The sequence below is a fragment of the Artibeus jamaicensis genome, unplaced genomic scaffold (genome assembly GCF_021234435.1).
Source record: "Artibeus jamaicensis isolate MK-2021 breed Jamaican fruit bat unplaced genomic scaffold, CSHL_Jam_final contig_327, whole genome shotgun sequence".
NCBI lineage: Eukaryota > Metazoa > Chordata > Mammalia > Chiroptera > Phyllostomidae > Artibeus > Artibeus jamaicensis.
The window spans coordinates 6537878-6561364 of record NW_026521772.1 but is presented as its reverse complement, the minus strand read 5'-3'; the positions used below and the strand labels follow the sequence as shown (position 1 = coordinate 6561364).

Sequence of the window (23487 nt, the reverse complement as noted above, 5' to 3'; positions counted from 1 at the left end):
TCCAGGAAGAGTCTGCCAGGCAGAAGGGAGCGTCGGGCAGCATGTTTTTGAAACACCAAGGCCAGTGGGGAAGGAGAGACAGAGCCAGTGCAGGGAGAGAAGAGGAGGCACAGAGGGGACCGGGCCTGGCAGGTCACAGTAAGGACTTTGGTTTTACTCTTTCATCTTGCTTACTGCTGTGTCCCTTGAGCCGGGAATAGAGCCTGCTCTCAGCGGACATAACATTTGCTAAATGCAGTACTGGCTACCCTCTACCGCCCTGAACGTCGGAAAGGCTGGGAGGGAAGAGAAGGGAAGAAGCTACTCGCCGGGGATGATGAGAACAGAGAGGGGGGAGTCAAGGAAGGAGACCTCACAGGAAGCTGCTGACTCAAGGACCTCGGGGAGCCCTGGCTCTCCTGACGAGCCCCAGCCTACGAACATCTGAGACATTTTTCTTTAACTGACCTGCAAGAACACAGGTCAGACCCGAGAAAAACGTTCAGAAGCTGACCTTGACTCGGGAGAATGACACGGGTGAAAGAGCCTGCAGATGTCTGGAACGGCACGTGACGCCTCGGTGCAGACTGTGACCTGCATCCCACGGACGGGCAAGCGGGCTGTTTTTCATTGCTCTGAGTAAGGAACGTCCTCCGGGTCGGGCAGCTCTCCTCCACCCAAGTCTGACCTGCGAACTGGGCTGTGGCCATCAAACCTACCTCAGAAACGTCTTGTTACCACCTCGGAGTTGGCTGTTCAAGGAGAAGGCAAAGGTCAAAGGCAACAAGGCAACAACGCCTTGTTCTCTTGGAAAGAAAGAAAACACTCCTTGTTCTGTTGCAGAGAACCAGCAGCGTGCCTTCTGCCCGTGAGGTCTCGTTCTGCAGGCGAGGACTTCCCACGATTAGACAGAGTCAGAAGGCCCCAAAAGAGCTGCCCTCCTCCCACCTGGGGCGTTGCTGGGAAGGGCCCTGTATTTTCCTTTGACTCTACAGGTTATTGCCAGAGTAGTCCCTCAAAGTTCAGGCAACATCAACAGCCAAAAAAGTACCTCATTTCACTTGATGGTTAACAAAAATGTTATAAAATTTTCCTTGAGAATACTACCTTCACCCAGCCACGACCCACAACTGCCTAGAGTGGAGACCAACAATAAGATAAAGATTTTATAATTACCACTCATCCAGAGAAAGAAAACAAAAAGGTGTCCCCTATCATCCACGTCTCTTCTTTGGCTCCAGAGCTTGGTGGCTCATCAATACCCCCTCCTTGCACTTCAGTTCATACTGATTCTAAAGAGCCAGCTGCAAATTCAGCTCACCAGCTCACCGTGACATTTTGTGCGGTTAGAACGAAGGACAACAGAGGATGTGGGGTTAGGACTGGCGACCAGGGTGCAGGCAGTATGCCGACCATCACAGAATCTGTTAATGAGTCAAAATTTTTCTCAGGTTTAAGGTGAATTAATGCCTTATTAACAAAGCAGTCAAGCCTGGGGTTCGGTTTCTCCCCAACTACAAAGAGCTGCTATTGAACAGCTTCTTCAAGAATCCTGTGAAATACATCGCGTAGACCCGCACGTGGTACATATGAGGTTAGGATCGTGGACTCCCCTCATTGTGAGGGCTACTTACTTCTTCTCCACTTACAAAAACTCACTAGAGCGTCACTTTACCTCAACTGTGCTTAATGACAACTTCAAGGAAGACCAAAGGCAAAAGAATTCTGTTTCCCAGGACGAGGGGTCTGATGTTACTTTGAACAGTTAAGTACGCACACACATAGAGGTAAAAAAAAAAAAAAAAAGGAAAGAAAAGAAAAAAGAAATGTCAAATGAGAGAAAAATGATGAAAAAAACATAAAATAACTCAAAAAACAGCCAGCTCTCTTTCCTTTTAAAGAATCAGAGATACATATTTTAAACTATTAAATTTACTTTAATAGAAGGAATGAATTTATTTCTCAGAACCACACTTAGGACATTTGCCCCTCGTAGTATCAGCTCGGAGCTGCACCCTCCTCCGACTCCTAACGGCGTAAGAGCCACCTGCGTATCTCAAGTCGCCCACGGTAAGAAGGCTTTGCCTGGGGGGTGAGTGGGGTCAGAACGCACAGGCCCCTGTGGACGGACCCAGAAAAGTCGGGGGATCTCTAAACAGCACGGACATTTGATGGAGAGCTTCCCTTCTATGGACAGGGTCCACAGAGTAAGCCAATATGTAAAGGAATTGGTGATCAGCCCCTCCCACCAGCTGCTAGAAAGTGGTCAAAAACACTGCTTTAGATGATCAAAGCTGAATTTAAAAGTTTCCAGTCGCCACTCAGAATACACGCACCTTGCCTTTCAGTTTTCTGTCAGTTTTGTTTTTTAGATTCCAAACAGAAGCACATTTTTTAAACCTGTTGAGAAAGTTGGTATTCTTTTCCAAAAAAAAGGATAGCTGTATGTCCTGCCTCCCTTTGCTATGTGAAAGAAGACAAAAGAAGCTACTTTGTAGAAACATGTTGTTTATCTCATTTCAAGCAGGGAGAGCCGCCAGCCTGGTTCTGGTCTGGGGAGAGGTCTCTCACAGCGTCAGCTGGAGCACCAATAAGCAAGGGCTCCACAGTGGCCACAGGCTCCCACGGGGGGGCGGGGGGGGTTGGTTTCACAGTGCTGCCGGGCGACAGTCAGGTCCGCTCAGCAAAAATAAAGACAGATGTACCAAGACAACCAACCCGGCAGGGAAGCAACTCATTTCCATTTTCCCTCGTGTGTTATGGTTGGGTGTAATTCTAAAACAGGACCAAAGTAAGTTCTCTGGTTAACCCCAAGCAAGGGTATCGATACAGAGGGGAACGAGACACAGCACCCATCATGTGGAGGCCAAGCCCCGTGTGTGGGTCCCCGCCATGCTGCCGCGGCCATGAGCGTGGGCCATGGCTGAACAAGGCATGGCGTCCCGAGCAGAACAAAGGTGAAGGGCAACCGACAGCTGACCTTCAGCTGCTGTGAGCCCGTGAGCACTAGATGTTCGGAGTCAATCTCCCTGACAAGAACTCCTTGTTTCCTATCAAGTCGTGAACAACTCTTCTAATAGACCAAACATTTTGTCAATGTTGTATTAGTTTTCTATTGCTGCCACAAAAAACCACCACAAATTTAGTAGCTTCAACAACATGAATTTTTTACTCAATAGCTGTATAGGTCAGAGACAATGGGAGTCGCACTGGGACAGAATCGCAGGGCCAGCAGGTGCTCCTTTCTAGAGCAGACAGATAATCCACGTGATTGCCTTCCAGCTCCCGGGGCCACCCCTTCCTCGGCTCCCGCGCCCCTTCCTCGACCGCAAAGCCAGCAAGGCAGCACTCTCCGACCCGTCTCCATCCTCACGTCTTTCCTCTGACTCTCTCTGGACACCCGGACACTCTAAAACAACCTGCTTCTTGTAAAGTCGGCGATTAGCAACATTAATGCCATCTGCGACCTTTGTTCTGTTCTACCATGTAACCCAACACATTGTAGGTTCTGGGGACTAAGACTAGACGTGTTTGGGGGCCACGGATGCGCATGTAAATTACTATAAATGTTACATTTCCTACAGTCTTCTTATCTAAACTGGCTTTTCCCCACCTGATAAAGCAGGAACCCACAGGAGCACAGGGCCTTTCGTGAAGTGTGTTCCCTATAAAAGTTCTCAGTGTTCTTTTGATGTCACAAGCACTTTAATACCCCCAAATTCTCACAGCCCTTCTTATAATTCTCTTTTCTTTTCTATCAGCAAATAATTTCCTCTTGCTAATAGTGACAGGCAATATGGTCTGAGTCCAAGGTACCTCTCAGCAATCTGCCCCCCCCTTTTTTTAACCCACAACACATACACCGTCAGAGGGTTTCTTGACTACAGAGTCATGGGTAAACACCCAGACCTAGAGAAAATCGAGTGAAACCCATCTGCTCTCACACAGAGTCTTAAGACCTGCCTTCCTGTCTAGAGGAACTCTCCCCTCAGCAGGACGCACAGCGCGTCTGCATCTCGAGCCAGAAAAGGAGACGACGCAGGTTAGCATTTCCTGAAGGCCTTCCCACTGCGAGTAGGATGAGCATCCTGCAGCCAACTGACCGATAAATCTCACTTTTGCATGCTTGGTAAGACAAAAGATTCTCCTTATTTCCACCTCTTCGGGGGCAGGGAGTTACTAAAGTAAATTAAGAAAATGATATGGCAGTATTTGGAAATTTTTTCCCATATAAGTGATTGAAATTAGACATAACTCTTAGAAGAAACAAAAGTGTAAGAAAAAGCATAGAAAAGGTTTAATTGTAACATCTGACATGTGCTAGGGCTGTAAGGGACCAGCACCGGGAACGGAATGTGTCACCAGAGTGAGCCGCCGCGAGGCCCTCAAAGGTGGGTTAGTGCCAGGGTCTGCTGCCTGGAACTCTCTGCTCACAAGCCCTCTCCTTGGTCTCAGAGGAGCAGAGGAAAGATGTGAGAAGCCCTGCCTCCTGCTAAAAGGGAAAGAAGTGCAGGGACCTCATAAGCACTGCATGCCAGCATGAATCTAGGACTATTTGACAAGTGCCCAGTCTAGTGCTAGAATTAATTAAAACAAAATTAATCATTTGTAAATGAGATTTTGCTAAAAGCAATTTGGAACATATTATATGCATTTCAAAAATGCTACCCAGCTTCTCATGCTAAGAAAGCATTTGAGAGCTGAATGGGTTTGTGTTACGAGCTTTTGAAAGGAGGTTTACTACGACCAGTCCTCATGGCTCCCAGGCGAATAAAGGCTTTTCTTAAAAGTGCACACACTCAGTCAAGAAAATGAGAAGATCAGCCCCAGACAGGGGGAAAATATTTGTAAAAGACAACTGGTAAAGAATTGTTAATCCAAATACACAAAAACTCTTAAAACTCAACAATAAGAATACAAACAACCCAATTCAAAAACTGGCAAAAGATGTCAACAGACACGATACCAAAAAAGATACACAGACTGACAACGAAGCACATGAAAAGTTGTACAATATCATATGCCATTAAGAAACCTCAAATTAAAGATACAGTGAGATACTACTGTATGCCTATTAGAACGGCCAGCAAAGAAAAGAGGCCGTATCAAATGCCGTCAAGGACACGGAGCAGTAAGTAATCTTGTTCATTGCTAGTGGGAGCGCCGAATGATATGGCCCCTCTGCGACACAGCGTAGCAGTTTCTCACAAAACTGAACATCCTCTTCTCATTTGATCCAGCAAACTCGCCCCTTGGTATTCACCCAAAGGAACTGAAAACTCTTCTCCACACAGAAACCTGCACAGCGCCCTTAATCATAACTGCCAAAACCTGAAGTCAACCGAGACATCCTTCGGTAGGTGAATGAATACACAGACTGTGGTACATTCAGACAATGGGATCTTAGCAGTAAAAAGAAATGAGCTATCAAGCCATACAAAGGCATGGAAAAACCTTAACTGCATGTTACTAGGTGAATGAAGCTGATCATAAAAGGCTATATACTGTAGGATTTCAACTATGTGACATTCTAGAAAAGGCTGAACTATGAAGACAGTAAAAAGATCAGTGATTGGCAGGGATTGGGGTGGGGGAAGAGGCAGATGACAGGCAGAGCATGGATTTTTAGAGCAATGGAGACACCCTGTATAACACTATCGTGATGGATACTATCATTATATATTTGCCCAAACCCGCAGAATGTAGAGCCCTAAGAGTGATGATCTACGTGTTTTTGGTGATGATGACGGGTCAATGATTATAACGAACGTCCCCCTCTGGTGGGGGACGCTGATGAGGGGGAGGGATGTGTTGAGGGCAGGAGGCATGTGAGAACTCTATACTTTCCACTCGATTTTGTTGTGATCCTAAAAAATTCTCTAAAAAATTAATTTTTTATGAAGGTATACACTGAGCTCTCACTTGCCTTGACAATAATGACACAAATCTACAGATTCGTCTCTCCCACTAAACATAGGCAGGTACTGGGCTCTGTTCACAGCTGCATCTTCCAATGCAGGTGCTTATAACAGGCAGGAGTAATAACCATTATTTATTAATTAGACAAATCATTCATAAGCAGCTACTGCCAGATAACATTCCTCTCTACGGTTAGGGCAGTGAACCAGACAGACATGGTTCTGAGCAGGGCAGACAGTCAGGAAAGAGCAAGATAAACAAGAAAGGTCATTTCAAAGAGTAGGAAGTGTCATGAAGAAAGAAAGACCAATGGTAACCCCCTAAGCACTTCGTACTGGCCAGCCACTATACTAAGAACTCTGTGTTATCAACCTTAATAACCCTACAGGTAAGGGTTATGTTTATTCTCACTTCATAGATGGGGAAACTAAAGCTGGTAAACTAAAGCAACTTGCCCAGTGACGCAGAGCGTGTAAGGGGCACCACGCTGGAATCCTGTTTGCTTTCCGACTCCCAAGCCCACGCTCCTAACCATGACACTCTGTGTCACGTGTAACTCAAAGAAAGATGGGAAAACTGCTTTCCCCATACAGTGTCCTAAACAAACTCTAAAAGGAAAAGGAAGCCTATCTGGCCCTTACGAAAGAATCCATGGAATTCAATAAATGTTTTCATTTTATTTTCGATCAGCTCTTTTCTATGGAGGTGTCTTCGCCAGCGAGGGCAGTGCCAGTTCTCATGGACGACTGGTGCCTGGTGTGGCCACGCTGGGTGCCATGGAGCACGGATCTAAGATCAGCAACCCGGTAGCGGTAGTGTATTTATGAAAATCCTCCCAGGCTTTCTCACGTCCTGTCCTCCAAGGAGACTCCTCTTTGGGAGGGAGCAGATTGAGGTCCGGGGACGTGGCCAGAGCACATCAGATAAACAGAAACATGCCAGATGCACAGACCCCACAGTGACAAACCATGGGAGGTGGCGATACGGTTTGCTGGGAAAGAGCTTCCAAGTCAGAAAACTGTACGTCTGAACTCCAGCTCTGCCCCTTACTGATTGAAAATTTCTGTCTCAATCACTGCATCTGTAAACAAGGGAGTAACGTCACGATAAATAAACTAAATGAGACAGTGTCTATGAAAATGCTTGGCAAGCAAACATGGGAAGAAGAAGTAAGTTCAAAGACCCACTGACTGAGTCTCCTCTCTGTGACCTCAGAAAGCAAATTCAAGCCAGACTGGTTTTAAAGCATAATGTTTACGGATAGTTTCAGCCTTAATCCCCTGCAGAAGTTCTTCACTGGGAGACCTCACTTGGAATGAAGGGCTCTTTCAGAAGATCGCTCAGTCCTTTCCCGGCTGTGGCCTGAGCACCCTCGGTGACTTAGCAAAATTTTCTAGGGACCTCGTTCACCACCGTTCTGCTTGTTCTGGGCATTCTGCTCATGTGTGCTATAGGAGATGCAGATCAGAAAGAGAGAGAATGATCGAGAAATATCCCCAAAGCAGCTAATGTGACAGCTGTCTGCAGAAAAATATAAATATTTGGACAAACATTTCTTGGTTCTCAGTGAGGTTCACTAGCTAGCTGAGTTAGGTTTCTCCTTCCATTTGACATTGGGTATTTTCAGAGGAAACTTATTTCTTTCCCCTTTTTAATGGTGTGGTGGGAAGAATATATTTTTAAAGTGGAATGTATGTTTAAAGTTAGAGAAGATAAAAATCTCAAAGCCCCAACACAAACAGCTAAACCACAATTCAAAAACTTTCACGGAGGATGAAAGAAAGCCGGTGAGCCCCGGATTAACTCTGACCCCTGGTAAGAAGACAGAAAGCAGGATTCCTTGTGAATTGCTGATCACCCCAAGTACAGAAGAAAGCAAACACATGGAATTAGCCATGTGGGATTTTAAAACCACCGTCTACTGGTCAAACACAAAGGCGCCTCCTGGCAGGATAAAAAAAAAGAAACCTATAAAAAGATTTTTTTTTTAAATCACAGAAAGCAAATAGTGCCACAGAAGAAAAGCCACATGATTGGAAGTCTTAAGGAAAACCAAAGCTTGACTTCAAATGGCTTTTCTCCAGAGGGAAATAAATACTACAGCATCTGCCTCCAATCCACTCTTGACTGGCTAGGATTAGCACATCCCACGACAACTCCTCAGTGTCGATTTCACAGAAGATAGGCAATCTGCTGTTGTGAAACCAAGAGACATTATTTTAAAAATGACACCAGGGACTTGCAAACAAGTCCACCATAATTTCCTGACAATAAAACAGTACATGCAGCTTATCTTCAGAAAAGGTAAGTTCACACAACTGAATTGATTACCTCCCAATTAGGGACATTAAAACCCCACAAAACCAACAGACGAATCCAGTGCTGCACAGATTCTGCATTTTGGTTAAAGTGAAACAAGGACGAACATCTGGTCACAAGGGCTCAGCGTGAACGGGAAATGAAGCAGGAATAAAGTATTCACGTTAAGTCTGTCCACATCTGGACAACTCCAGATTTCTGCAGAGGGAGCAAAATTAATGGGATTTGTGTCTCCGAACTTCTGCGGAACATGTTAGAGTTTCATTTTTATACCACCCCCAGTGGTTGTCCAGTTTCATAAATGGAAACCTTATCTCTTGCAGTAAAATATTAGGTTCTCAGAGTGGATCCAGGTTTTGTGGGGTCAGCATATATGATCTGAAGGATCTTCACTCAGGAAGAGGGCACAAAATTACGACCATCAATTATGTAGAAGGCACTGCAAGTGAGGGTCCCTAGAGGAGAAGTACCAGCAGCTTCACGGTAAGTTCATCCCACGGCTGAGAACCAACCACGCCTCATATTTCTGCTTCACCCACACGAAGCCTTGCAGCACCGGGCAGTTTAACAGGCATTCAGTGCTTGTTGATTCCACTCACCTCAGAAGCAAAAGAAAATATACTAAAGAGATTATATTCAAGGCCATCCAAGCGGTTCAAGATAAACCGTAACCCTCCATTCAATTATTCCTGAAATGACAGCTTGAATTAAATGTAATTTGAATTCATATTGATGTTGTTATTTAATCACTGTCATCCAGTTAGTACTTTAAAAGCCCCAAAATGTCTATGAGAGGGAGACAAAGAGAAGCCCTTTCAAAGCCATCACGTAAGAGGTGGATGTCCTGGAGTCACAGACTAAACATTCGAGTTCCTGTGTGCGCGGCCACTGTCTGTGATGGACAGCTGGAACCCTCGCGGGCTCCGTCACTGACTGGGGCCATCTGTGGCCTGTGACCAATGGGGTGACCCCAGGTGTAGGAGAGGTCACCCATCCCCAGAAAAGCTCGCAGCAGTTTCTGCCGTGTCGGCCTGTCCCCTCCCGCTGCCTGCCAACAGTGAGCATCCTGCGGCCTTTGTACAAATCGGAAAGAGCAGAGAGAAAATTCCCAAAATTCTTCAGGTTCTATTTATAGGTGAGAGGTATTATACAAGCAAACAAACTATGAAAGAAATGACTCACTAATCCCACAGGTTTATCCTCCAGGCTTAACATTTTAAGTACTACTGGGAAAAAACCTACAGAACTTCCTAAGTCCAGAGTTATCACAGCCAGATCAACGTACGATGAAGGAGAGACTTTTTCCTGCCTCCGAATACACAGAATGTATGATCCAAACAATTTCATTCGTATGCATCCATGAGAAAAATACCTTGAGAAAAACCCACTGTTCTTAATAACCTTATTCACACCGGAATAGGATTTGATTATTAAAAGGCCTTTCCTAAAACTGATATAACTGCATAAAAGTATTTAAATGTCTTCATAAGAATATTAATAAAAAACTTTCAAAGCCAAGGGAAAAATTAGGAGAAATGTTTCCAACATATGATAAGCAAAAAACCAATTTTGTTAACACACCAAGAGTTATAATTAAATGATCAATAATTAGATGATGATAATCCAAGATAAAAATAAGGATATGGAAAGGCAGTTTGCAGGAAACACAGATGCCCTGAGAGAATTTTAAACAATGCTAAACCGCACTCGTAAATGTAAAAGGCATCTGTCCCAAAGCAACGAGCTGTTTCTCCGAGGACAGGTCGTGGAGGAGATGGTTTCGGCGGCGCAGCGGGCCGGGGTGCAGGGAAGGCAGGAAGAGGCGCCCCCTCTGTACGTGACAGTGTGGCTGGTGCGGCTTCCTTGGGGCAACGCCACGATGCCCTTCACATTTTAAAATGCTTATATATTTTGGCCTGTCCAGCTCTCTTCTATGAAATTATCCTACAGAATTCTCAAACAGATACTTGGAAGATATATATTCAACGATACTCTTTGCAGCATTGTTTAAAATCCTTTTTTTAATTAAAAAACTGAAGAGACTTAACTGTCTATCCACAGAATAATCAATTCACTGAGTACTAGAAAGCCACTGAAAGGAATATGATAAATCCACCTACATGTGCTGACTTGGAAATAACAATAGTTTATGTTTCTTGAGCTTTCGAAATGCCAGCTGCTGCTCTGATAGGCCCTTTACATATGTTGATTCCCTTGATGAATAAACAAATTTCCAGGAAACAGATAAGTGAAAAACTGATAGAACAGAATGTGTATTATGATTCTATTAATATCACATTTAAGTAGGTAACTGCACGTAACAGATGGCGCACATGCGATGCACAAAGGTGCATACATGTATGTGTGCGCATGTCCAGGAAAACGGGAAGAAGCCAAAGGGCAGGGTTAGCAGTGATCACCCAGGAGCAGCCAGACCGGGAAATGGGGCTTGTGGAAAAGGAAATGTTCCCCAGTATGTGTTATCTGCCTAATTAGATTATGGGCTGCTTAATTCTTTCTACTCCTGTATATTTTTTAAACCTAGGGAAAGTTACTTGGGAAAAGGTCGCCATCTGAGAAAACATTCCTGTTTTTTTTTATGCCCTCCTATAGTCTGACAATCTTTAACAGGATGGCACATCGCTGTCAATTCCTTTTTAAAAATCTAGTTAAAATCAGTATTCGACAACTCCAAGAAAAACATCCTATCTCAGTTCCTTTCTTCTACGGGAAACCCCAGAATATAAGGATCTGGATGAGAACTCTCATGACTCTAAAACAATCATCTGGCGTCTTTTTTGAAAGACGAAGTTTAACTACTAGTAAGACAAAAGTGCAGAGGGAGACAGAACTGCCGGCATGGGAACTCGGATGCTCACTGGTCCACTGCCTGTAACGTGCGACTCAACGACACAGACCCAGGACCGGGTTCACCGCATGTCCACACAGCCGCCGACACCTGGTGCTGGCTGGCAGTTGTTATCACCGCGTTTCCAGCCCCCATTCACTAGCTGCTTCCTATGGACTTAACACTGAGCTCCACACTTAACACATATTAGCATATTTAATTCTTGCAACAACCCAATAAGATTTTGGTTAATTATTTCCTGGAATTACACAAAATTATAAAGACATGGATAAAACTTCAGGCTGGCAAATAGTACCTGAAATCTTAAAACAACTGAGTCTCAGTTTATGGCGTGTACAAGTATCCCCAGCTCTTCTGTAGATTTTTGATGAGCTAACTTCACCAGGATAGACCATACGGTGGCTCCTGAGTGGTCTCCACGCCCTTCAATCTATGCCTTCCCCTCAACCCTTCCTCACACAGGTCTCTCAGCACACCTGGTGCAGGCAATTCGGAACTTCACCCCTCCCTCTGCAAATAGCCCTGCATTTCTGTCACTGCTCACCCGCCTTTAGGTCCTTACCTGTCCAGCAGTAGGCCCAGTACTTCTTTAGTGGAGGCAAAGCCTCTGTACGTCGACAGGAAGATGCTGATGTAGGTGAAGTCATTGTCCCCAAAAGCTGTCAGCAGGTTCTCCACAAGCTTCTGCAAGGTGCCAGCTTTGATGGTCCTGATCTTGCAGGTCTCGTACTGACTGACTGTGTGTCCCGGAGGGAGCTGGTCCCCTTCAACCTGCACAAGAAATGCGTGATTACGACCAGGAGAAAGGGCTCGCTAAAGTGCAACTAAAAACACTGACACCGTTGAATCAGAGCCTGCTGCGTTCTCCCCTGCTCTTAGTTAATTCCCTTACAAGTCCCGTAAGGCCGTCCCTCAGCTGTGAGTGCAGCAGAGTGGAGTGGTGGGAGGTGGAGCGGGGTGTTCCCTTCTTGTCTAGAGGTAGAGGTTTTACTTCCTCGGGTTATATGTGCTCCCTCTACTCACTATCCCTTCCAGAACTAGGTTGCCTACACATTTTATCAAGAGTGTTTTCTACGAGCCCAGGATGGAGTTCAGCAAATGCTGTCCATCATTTCCTTTGTATTATTCCATGGTAAGTTTTCAAACTCATCCTTTTTAAAAAAGTATTATTACTGTTTGCATTCAGTACTATTTTGTATTAGTTTCAGGTGTGCAAACTGTTCCCTCGGATAATCCAAGTGCCTGTCGGGCACTATACACAGTTATTACAACATTGTTAACTATATTCTGTATGCTTTACCTTAAACCCCACACCCGTTTTGTAACTGCCAATTGGTGCTTCTTAAGCCCATCACCTGATTTCACCCAGCCTCAAACTTGCCTCCCCTCTGGCCTCTGTCAGTTCATTCTCTGTGTCTGTAAGTCTGTTCAAGCTCATTCTTAAAGACATTCTTAAAGAGCGGTGTGCTGGAGCTGACTCACGCTGGATTTGGACAGCTGATCGCCAAATTTTTTAGGATCTGTGTGAGCCAGCTGGTACCATGCTGGTCTCGTGAGAAATCAGCCATGGTAGGCATGTGTGCACCATGGAGACCTAAGGAGAGCTGACCACGCTCTGATGTTCTTCAGTCCATGGGAGGCAAAATACTGTCTCATTTAGTATCATCGGCAATCAGCACAGTTGACCGAGCTGCCCTGGGCTGATTCCCGGGGAGTCATGGAAAGGGTGGGTGGGTGAGTGCATGACTTCTTCCTTCTGGAAACTTGCAATGTACGAGAGAAGACATTTGTTCAAGAGAAGCAGCAGCAGCTGTCACTTGAAAATAAAACTGTGAATAATATGAGTAGGCATAACTGCACCTTGGAGGCGTACTATAATACCTAAGGAGGGATTAGTGATAAAGTCTGTAAAGCCTAAACAGTGAGTACAAAGGAAGAGAAGTAGATGGAAGAAAGATATGGGCACACTTTATATTCTACAATAAATCTGTGCTAATCAAATTATACAGAGACACAGTATTCAAAGTTTAACTTGTCCTTCACTGGCACGAGGGAAGATGACCTCCAAAGAGAATCTTTTTCTAAAGCAAGGAATCATCCCGAGTGATGCAAAGAATCACCAGGCAATTTCTCTGAGTTGTGCGTTTGAATTGTTTTATATCAAGTTCTTCTAAATTGAAAGAGTCAGGCATGTGAAAATTCCAGGAGAGGGGTGGAGAAGAGGAGACGGAACCTCTAAGTGGCGACAGGGCTTACTACGTGGCGTGCCTGCCTCTTCTCCCCTGGCCTGTCGGAAGTTCAAGCCCTGGGAGGCGGTGAGCAGGCGGGACTGCCTCCTGAAAACCAAAGTCCTGGCGGCTGCTCTCAGAGGGGCGTGGGAAGACCTTAATGCCACCAGGTCTACCTGCTCCCGGGAACCCACACGAACTCGCCAGCTTACGTGCTGGATGACTTTATGTCTTTATTTAATTTTGAAAGATATTTTTAGTTTACTAAAAAGGGGGACCTGATTAGGCAGACACCATCTGTTCCCTGAGGCCTGCTGACTCAGGCCCCGGCCTAGTGACTGCTCTTTATCTCTCTGTGTGTAGCTTCAGAGCAGGCCTAATCTGTCTCCCCGCAGTTAACTTAACCGGAAACAATAAACGAAAAAGATACCTCGTTTTAAAGCCTAATTACACTGTTAAGTGCTCCATCCAGTGCTGCCCTGTGTGTGCTGCGAAACACTAGTTTCAGATCGAAAGGTGCCGCGGTCCAGTTGGGGAACTAGAGTTCGAGTCAACACACGACTTCACTTTCGAGCTTCTTCAGGTCTTCCATAGGCTGACGTGTGATGAAGCTGACATGTGATCAAATCCCAGAAGGAGGATTTGATACGACATTTGCAAATGAGCTTCCCTTTATTCTCACAGGGTCGTGCGGACCATTAGAATGACCAAAGTTTGGGAAACGTTCCTTTTTTTATCTTCTAACATCTATATTTCTTTGATCTCTTTCTTAATACCCAAATTTAGAGATGTTTTGTGTGTTTTACTTTGTCATTTCAAATGGCCTGGCCAAAATACTTATCAGCCTGACAATGTTAAAAAGTGAGAGTCAAAGTACATACTTTGAGGGCAAGTATTAACGGCAACAAAAGGAACAGCTTCTCGGACGCAGGAATCTTCGGGCTCCAGTTTTCTAAATCGACCTTCCTTACCTACGACAACGTCAGGGCTCCCTTCCCAAACAGCTTTGTCATTTGATGATTCTTATTTTACTCGCAATGCAAATTCCAATTTAAAACTAAATCTCTTCTTATGGAAAGTTATAACTATTTAAAGGAACTCATTTTTTCACTGAGCATTGATGTGGCCAAAAATTCAAACACAGAGAAGAATGCTTGTCAAAAGACCTGATGAAGACGGTCCCTTTCCTGCCAGAAAGCAGCTCGGGCAGGGAGCCACCCTCCCCCCTGGGAATGGAGTCACGCTGCCCATTAACCCCGTCGCTTCCTGTCCATCTGCCTTTTCCTCTGGAAAAAAATCTCAGTGTGCGTGCCTGACGCCCACAAGTCCCGTAATGGTTTTTGTTCTCGGTGTTTGTATCTGTAAATTAGGAAGAACTGGGTTTGAGCTAACAGAATGGCTAATAAAAAACTTTGAATATTTCAATTTTAAAAATCCTTCCCTAAGGGCAATGAGTGAGCAGCGATGGCAATATCATGAAATGAAGCACAGGAATTGCTCTGGTGCCTAAAGTCACTCTCCCCCAAATTAACGGTGTGTGCTGGGGTGTCAGGGCCCTGCCCAGTGCCACCTTCTACACATCTGCTAAGCACCTTCGCATTCACTTGCTATAGCAAGGGAAGGACCAGGTTTTTGAAGATGGGTTTTTTTCCTAATGAAAAACAAAAATTAAAGTCATCTGCCCATTACTAGAATTATTGTGAAGTAAAATTATACACAAGTGAAACATGAAAAATAGACTCTGCCTTATGGTCGGACTGGAGAAACTAAAATGTTGGTTTCATTTTTGCAGCAAAATATTCAAAAGCGACATAGCCCTTTAAGAGGCTTTAGGATCTTTTTGTTTGTAGTATCTCGATACCTTTGAGTTCTAGTTTAAAAGGAAAGCTGTGGGGAGGCAGGCGGAGAGCCTTGGCAGACGAGTGTTTAATAACCCAGACTTAGAGGCAAGACAGGGAGGCCGAGCCCGCCCCTGGGTTAGCACGCTAACAGGAAACAGCTCAATCTGGATCTAATCAGAGACCATCGCTTTACTGACAAGATCATGGTACTGAGGCCGCAAAAATGTTTCATGACTGTTTTTGGCCAATCTTTCGGCCATGATAACTCAGCTTTCCCTAAGAGAGTGTCTGACTCCTGAGGGCTAAACATGCAAAACTCTGCCCGACGGCCCTGGCCATGGAACGTTCATCAGTATCAGTTCTGGCGTGAGAGGGACGAAAGAAAGGGAATGTGGAAGATGAAATGTGCCACATTTCAATTCTGTTTCCAGTCACAGAGAAATGCGCTCTTTCGTCATCTGAAACATAAACTGTTAACAAGCTGGGTGTTTCTATGTCGAAAAGAAAACGGTCCTTCAATCAAAAAGAATGCACAGTCGTCTGGTACTTTCACAGGGGAGGTGCTAAAGAAGCGATCTCGTTAGCCTGGAGACAGTGTGTCTCTCCCTGTCAGGCTCCATCTTTACTGCACCAGTCACACTAAGAAAACCTAACACCCACACCCAGGGCTTATAGACTTCAGGCAGGTACCCGCTGCTTTCTCTGCATGCACCTCGGAACACAAAGACACACTATGCTCCCTTCTCAGATGCCCCACAACCACCATCTGAGAACAACAGAGAGCCACATATACCACAGGGACACCAGGAGGTGACTCACCAGTACGCACCGCCCACCTGTCCACAGCACACATTTATATGTAGAATAAACATTCTGGCCATGCAAAGAAACAATACGTGTACGTAAGGGCACATGGAAGAGCATCACGCAAAGCCAGCGCGCCCGAATATAGGGAGATGTTTACCTGTGGAACAATCGGAGATGGAAGGCATCTTATGGCATGGGAGGTCAAGCTCAACGCCAGCTTCTGCATTATGTGAACTTCTACTTTGGGTGGGAACTCACTTTTTTGCTAGGGTAGGCCTGCCAGGAGGCCCAGGTAAATCTTAATTTCAGGTAAATTATAGATAATCGAGTGATTTGGGGGCATAAGTATGTCCCATGCAGTATTTAGGACCTACTGGTGCTGAAATTTTTTTCTTGTGTATCCGAATTTCAAACTTAATTTGGCACCCTGCATTTCTATTTGGTAAGGCTGGCAACCCCAGGTGAAGTGCATGCCAAGGGCAGAGAATGGATCTCCCATTCGTTCACTCATCTACTTACTGAGCCACACATTAACTCAACACCACTTTGTGCAAAGGAAAACAGAACGCAGTTCTGACACCCACGTTGTTCAGTATGGTGGAGGACAAAGACAAAGAAGCCATTAAAATGCCCTGTGAGTAACATGGCAGAGAGATAGGCAGATGTCGTGGAAGAACCAGGAGGGACCCAGGAGAGAGGCTGCATCAGAAAAGCCTTCCTGAAAAGGTGAGGCTTGCGCTGGACTTTAAGTCATGAGTGGGAGTTGACAATGCAGGGAGGGCGTAGCAGGCAGAGAGGCCAGCACAAAAGCGTGAAGAGGGACAGAGGTGTGAAGTGGGGAATTTGGAAGCGAGGCAACAGCTTGGGTAGAGACTTTGTGGGGTACCACACCTGGTGACAGAAGGAGTCAGACTGAATCGCGTGGCGCTCAGACTCTACCTCCTACAGGGGGAGCACGGCCAGGGAAGCCCTAGTGAGGAGGGTGGGTTTGATGGGAGCTTTTAAAGCTGAGAAAGTGGGGTAGGGAAGTTGTTGGTACTCCAGGTGAGCAGCGGTACAGGCCCTAACTCGTGTGATGGTGATACGGCTAGAGAACGTGGTGGGCAGGGGCCGTATTGAGGGACTATCCAGGAACTGGTGAGGCTTAATGATGAAGGGGGTGAAGATGAGGGAAGAGAAAGAACCGGGAATGTCTCCCTCATTTCAAGCTGTGGGTGATGGGAAAGATAATGGTGCCACCCAGGAGGGGAGGCCCGGTTTTTGTAGGGCAGAGGCACTAAATTCTACTTTAGAAATGCAGAACTTGAAGCATCCCTCGGATGTTCCATCAGGCAGATAGAATCTAAAAGGTGGGGTGGGCAGCGTGTATAGGTCAGGAAGGGCCGTGGGCCGAGGGCAGCCCCAGAAAGAGCACCAGAACCAAGAGGGTTCCGAGAGTAAACTGTCAAGCTCTAGAAGAAGCATCTGAGCGTGTGGCGAATTCACACATCGCCTGGTCTGGGGTGGCCTTCCTGGGCAGAGAACCCTGAAGAAATCTTCACTACGAGCCTCATATATGTGCCGACATACGGACCTTCCAACTAGTTATGCAACCAAATCGAGGTCTCGCCAGCAGTGTGCGGGAGCCAGCTCACACTGCTCGCACGGCCACCTGTGCGCACTCCGCCTCACCGCCACACGATGTCAATGACACCATGCTGGAATCATGACTTTGGCCATGGTGGAAATTTACACCATGGAAATCGGCAAATTGGCTGTCAGTCAGGACTTTTGTTCTAGAGAGGGGATCTTTCAGCACACCACGGCCAGGGGTCCCTCTCAGATTACGTCAATGGTAAATGCCAGTGAGACTTCCCTTCTGGTTGACCATTTTCTCATTCTGCGTCTACTCCAGTAAAGGGATTTGTGTTGTCACTATGATACTGTCCGTACAGAAGATAGAAAATTATGCCTCTGAACCAAGAAGAAAACAGACGTGTGAAGGAGGGGGAGGAACAAATGAACGTGCTCTGAAAACAGTGCGAGGAGGTCCCAAAGAGTTGACTTTGCCTGAAGCCACACACTGGAATGCGGTCAGCTTTCGATGGAGGGTTGCCTTCCACCTCCGGAAAATGCTAAAGGAGCTGCAATGATAAGCCACAGCCAGTGTCTTACCACACAGACATCCCAGCCCTCCACCATCCTGTCTCAGCGGAGTTTCCCAGTCACCCCCAGAAAGTCCAGAACTCTCCCCCCCATGCCCCCCGGGAAGCCGGAAGTTGTGTTTTCCATCCCTAAAGAACAGTAGCCCCCAGCTGTGAATCCGCTCAGGCCAGTGCAACCCGTCACAGACGCAGTCTCCTGACACAAATCCCTCTCTCTCTGACATTCTGCCCTTCCCTTAGGGATTCCATAGTCTTCGAGGGGGTAGATGCTGGAAACCAGTGGATTCCAGGGAGTTTGTGGACTAACTTATTCAAATAAAATAATTTCACTTTTATATGCTACCTTTCTGCTTGAAACTCAGAACGTTAATGACAAAGATGTTTTAAATTAACTGGGGTTCCATTTCCACTTCTTTTAAAAATGTTTTTCAATATATTTTATTGATTATGCTATTACAATTGTCCCATCCCCCCCTTTATTCCCCTCTGCTCTGCACCTAACCCTCCCACCGGCATTCTCCCCGCTTAGTTCATGTCCATGGGTCATACATGTAAGTTCTTCGGCTTCTCCATTTCCCACACTATTCTCAACCTCCCCCGGTCTATTTTGTACCTACCATTTATGCTTCTTATTCCCTACCTTTTCCCCCACTGTCTCCCCACCCCCTCCCCACTGATAAGCCTCCAGGTGATCTCCCTTTCTGTAAATCTGTTCCTGTTCTACTTGTTCGCCTAATTCATTTTTGTTTTTGTTTTTGTTTTAGGTTAAAAAAAACAAAACAAAGTTGATAGTTGTGAGTTTGTTGTCATTTTACTGTTCCTATTTTTTTATCTCGTTTCCACTTCCGAGGCCAACTGACTAATGGGATCTATGACAATAATTTAAAGTTTCAATGTCTTCTAAAATGAAGAAATCACGTGCTAATCTAAGAAGTTCAAGGATGTAGAGTTACGTAAGGGGAAAGGTTTGAACTAAAATAGTCCCCGTTGCATTTGCCAAATAACGTCACAAATCATCACATACAGTTTGGTATCCAGAGTGAACTGACAAAATTCACGATCTCAATCAATCAGTCTCTCTCTCTCTCTCATTCAAAGCCTCAGATGCCCAAGGTGTTCACACTGTGAGGGCCCAGCTGTTTTAACAGGTGCCCTGGCTGTCTGGAGTTGGGCTGTTTCTGTGCAGCCCAGCTGCCCTCTGTCTGGAAAGGTCAACAGGGGTGGTGAGCTTCTGTGTGACCCAATACTCTCTGTGAACCAAGCCTGCTATGCATGGAGGGCTCCCCCACTGCCCAGAAGCTTCCCCAGCCCCCCATAAATCCCACCGACAGCTCCCACGGGCTTTATCTCCTTGTGAGATTCTGCAGTCCTTCACCAGTCCTCGGGCAGCTGAGGGGAGGTGGAGAGAGGGCAGGCGGGGGCGGCGCCTGCCTGGTCTTTCCAGATGTAATCGTCACTTTGATTAGTACTCTGCACACCACATTAAGGGATCGCTCATCCTCCCTATTTTCCTATGGGTTTAGTTTGGTTATAAGCAAAGTAAACATTTACCTCCCACCGTTATTACCACCTATTATCATAATGATTAAGCATAAAAATCAAAGCTCCATTACCAAAATGCCAGAAAATCATTACTGTCCTGGATTTCAGATTTCCAGTCCATGACTCTGTCCAGACTGTTTCCTTTTTCCTCCCAAACCAAATCGAAGTGGAGTTAAAAATTCAGATGTAAAATTTAACTTCAGACTTCCCACGCGCTCTGGGACACAGGGCCCCTGGTGAGCCCTCGGGCCCCGACTGCTGCATTAGGTACCGGTAGCATCCTTAGACCACAGGGTTACAGAGCTTACTACCCACAGAGCAAGCAGGCCGCTTCCAAACATACTGTCAGGTAATCAGAGCTAGGTCAAGGTAGGGAGGCCAATTTAGTCTGAGTACATCTTGACAAGAAAAAAAATCTGAGATGTTCTAAGTTAAATTACGGCAGTCCGGAGAAGAAGAAAAAGGTGGAGCCGTTAGGCTAACCGCTGGGGGTCAGCTAACAAGAACGCCCATGTTCCCGAGTGCGTGTTGGAACAATGAATTAACTTCTATGAGGCTAATTCCACAATTATCTAAAAGAGAGAACAGCCAAGGAGCCTCACAAGAACTTTCTGGATTGTGGCCCCACCACTAACCCAAAGGAACAAATACTTCTTCCTATGGACCCTGCGCCTGTCCCAGAACCAGCTCCCTCACCTTCCCCCACCCCGTTCATCTAGAGCCGATGTACGTTCTTCGGAAACAATTTACATCCTTCCCCTCCACCACCACCTCCGTACTTAATGGAGGAGAACACTTCCCAATCCAGGGGGGCAAACAGTTGCCTCCCCACCTCACCCCCCAACCCGGCGATGCTGCTGGTGGTTTCCGCTTCACGCCCCAGGCCCCAGGTCTTCTATCCTCACTAGCAGGGGCCCAATAAACCCTTTCTTTGATAAGAATTGGGCTGTGGCAGTTAAAATTTTTGTTTCACAGCCTCTCTGAAGGATAGCCTGACTTAAACTGATTTTTTCTCTTCACAACTTTTCCTCGTCATAAGCTGTACATTAGTTCTAAGAAAACCGCCCCTGCGCCCCAAATGAATAGGAAGAGAGGCGTCACAGATATTCATTGAGCACTTGGGTCCGATACTGGATCCCTACACAATAATCTTCCGGCACAGGAATTATTTTCACTTTACTGGAGGAAACAGAGTTTTGGAGAAGTGAGAGGTCAAACCCAAAGCTACCCAGCCAAAGAGCACAGCTGACCAAGTCAGGGTATGACACCAGCCCTGTCTTTCCATGACAGTGTGTTGCATCAAAACACAAATCGACAGCATCGACTATTCAACCTCCGTCTTTGTGCACCCAAGACTCTCAGAACTCAACAGCCCAGAATCACCACGTATCACAGCACTGCTGTAAGAAAGACAAAAAATTAGACAGTAGGTCTTCAGCTGCGTTGAACGGTTAAAGAACTCTTTAGGATTCTACAGATAAAAGGAAATATTGTATAGTATATAAAATACTAAAATCCTTCTCGTTTCACTTCTTTCCCCTTCCCCAACTGCTTTCACCAGAAGATAGTTCTTCCTACATCGAATGCTCTCTGACATCTTCCTACCTCCTGGCACTGACTGAAATCCTAACACCTACTGGTGAAAAACGTTGTTTTAGTGCTAAACACCCTCTTTGGAGGAAAACAAAAATCCCCCTCATTATTGCAGCTTTTAAAATGAGTAAACTAAGTCTAAAAAAATGAATGACTTCACCCAAGATAAGGCAGGAAAATAGCATCATTAGGTAGCTGTAGGAGAAGCTACTGGGTAGCAGTACAGGAACCCATGTGGGGCACTCATGTTCTGCTCTGACTTCCTGATTCTTATTTGATTTTCCTACCTGATAGATTTATAAATCTCTCTAGTCGAGAGGCAATTTCCTTCTGTGTTTAGAAAGAAAGAGAAATGAAAGCAGAATGGCCATATCACTGATTATGGAACAGCCAGACAAAGTGGCAGGTTTGTAAATGCTTAACACAAATAAATAAAGGAGAAGATAGAGTACAGAAAGGACTAACAGCTGGTGGGGGGAAAACCCACCACTAATCCAATTTCTCCAAATGTACAGAAACTAAAAAAGCAACTGTTTTGTTCACTGGATTTTACTGTGTCAAAAATATATGTAAAAAGAGACACATCAGTTGTAAAAAAAAATTTATCCTAATAACATGCTCATCATTCCCATGGCTCACAACCTACTCTTGATGTCAGTCAGTAAAAACAGCAATAAAAGAGTTTCCATTGTGCCAAGACCCCAACTGAGTTGCTAATGGAATCTATTAAAGAAATGAAGGAGTTACACTCTGTAAAAACCTAACCGTAGAGATTATAACATGAAGGTGCTTTTTTTTTCACTTAATGGCATGGGAGAAAGAGATGTGTAGAGTTTAATTACAAGTGCATATTTAATATATAAATGCCAGGTAAATAGCAGGGGCCTTATAGAGAATTTTGGAACTTATGGGGATGAAGATTTCTTTCAACCCTGAGACTCGGTGATAAGGCAGGCCAGCAGTTCAATTAATAATCACTGAGTACCTGTTAGTGACTTCTGTGTATCTCAGCTGTGGGCCAGAATAAGTCTTTTTAATTGGATTGTTTGGGTTAGTTCCTAAATGCATTTGAGTGTATTTATTCATTCAACAAATATTTGTTGAGTCCCTACTATGTGGCTGCCAGAAGTCAGAGATAACAAGAGAGAACCAGACATGCAGATGCTAACTCGGATAAATGCGCCTCCAATGCAACTAAATAAAAAGGAAGCAGGTGCATCAGCCACCACTAACTGGACCTGCGCTTGTCTTACGGGGTCCCAGTTTCTACAGTGAGAATCTCCAAGTTACCTGATCCCAAGAGTTTTATGCTGCTCTGCTAGAAATACCATATGGAGATATAGTTGATTCCATCATTGCATGCAAACACGCAAGCTAAGAATATAGAAAGAGAGCAACTCTTTTAATCAATACAGTGTCCATAGTCACTGCGGATGGGATCGCCGACCAAACTGAAATAAATATATGCCATTCTGGCCATAGTCCCTCTGCATTTGTATGAGTCAAATCCATTTCCCTTTCACCCAGAAGCACCGCTCAGCCTCACACAGATAACAAACCAGACAACCAGGGTAGGGAAAAAGAAGTTTACAGCTGTGAGCTCACAAAACACAGAGTTCACTCCCGTGTTGTTATTAATTATTGTTTTTTATTTTCTATATGAACAACTAACTGTAAGCCCACTTTTGCCCCACCCTGTAGGTTCAGAAAAGGCCCTAAGTTTTAGTTGTAGTAGTTTGACTTTCTGAACATGAGATATTTTAGGATCGTTTTTTGTGAAAAAATGGCACTGAAAACTACACATTTGTGGATTTACTGGCTTCCTTGAACATACTACACAGTTTTCAAGAGAATCGCCTGGGGCTCCGGGGTAAAATCACCTACGCCTGGGCCCGGATTCCAGAGACTCTGATCAGCAGACCTGGAATAAAGCCAGAAAGCTGCATTTTAACCAGCATCCCAGGTAATTCCAAATTCAGCAGACCCATTGGTTGCCCCTTGAGAAATACAGTGCTTGACAACATAAAAGCAAATATGTGTAAGTTCCACCAATAAGATAAAGGAGAAGTTGATTAATCAATATAAGCTTAAACAAAACTATGCGACCTCTATTAATCATAGTCTCCTCATCTGTAACCTGGGAATGGCACTGCCTTTACCTTCCTTAACTCACCTTGATGTCAGGATGACTCACAAAAATGTGCTCTCAACTGCTTGAGATAAAAGGGCTGTAGAATAAGCTAAGG

At 45.2% G+C, this 23487-nt stretch overlaps 1 protein-coding gene across 4 annotated transcripts in view; it reads right to left on the bottom strand.

Moving 5' to 3' along the window:
* Positions 1-23487, bottom strand: part of RGL1 (ral guanine nucleotide dissociation stimulator like 1) — a 218595-nt gene that overhangs the window by 63302 nt on the left and 131806 nt on the right. For all 4 annotated transcript variants that reach the window (XM_037145679.2, XM_037145680.2, XM_037145683.2 and 1 more), the window contains one exon: positions 11649-11857. In XM_037145679.2, the coding sequence (XP_037001574.2) occupies positions 11649-11857 (209 nt within the window). The remainder of the gene's footprint in view (positions 1-11648; positions 11858-23487) is intronic.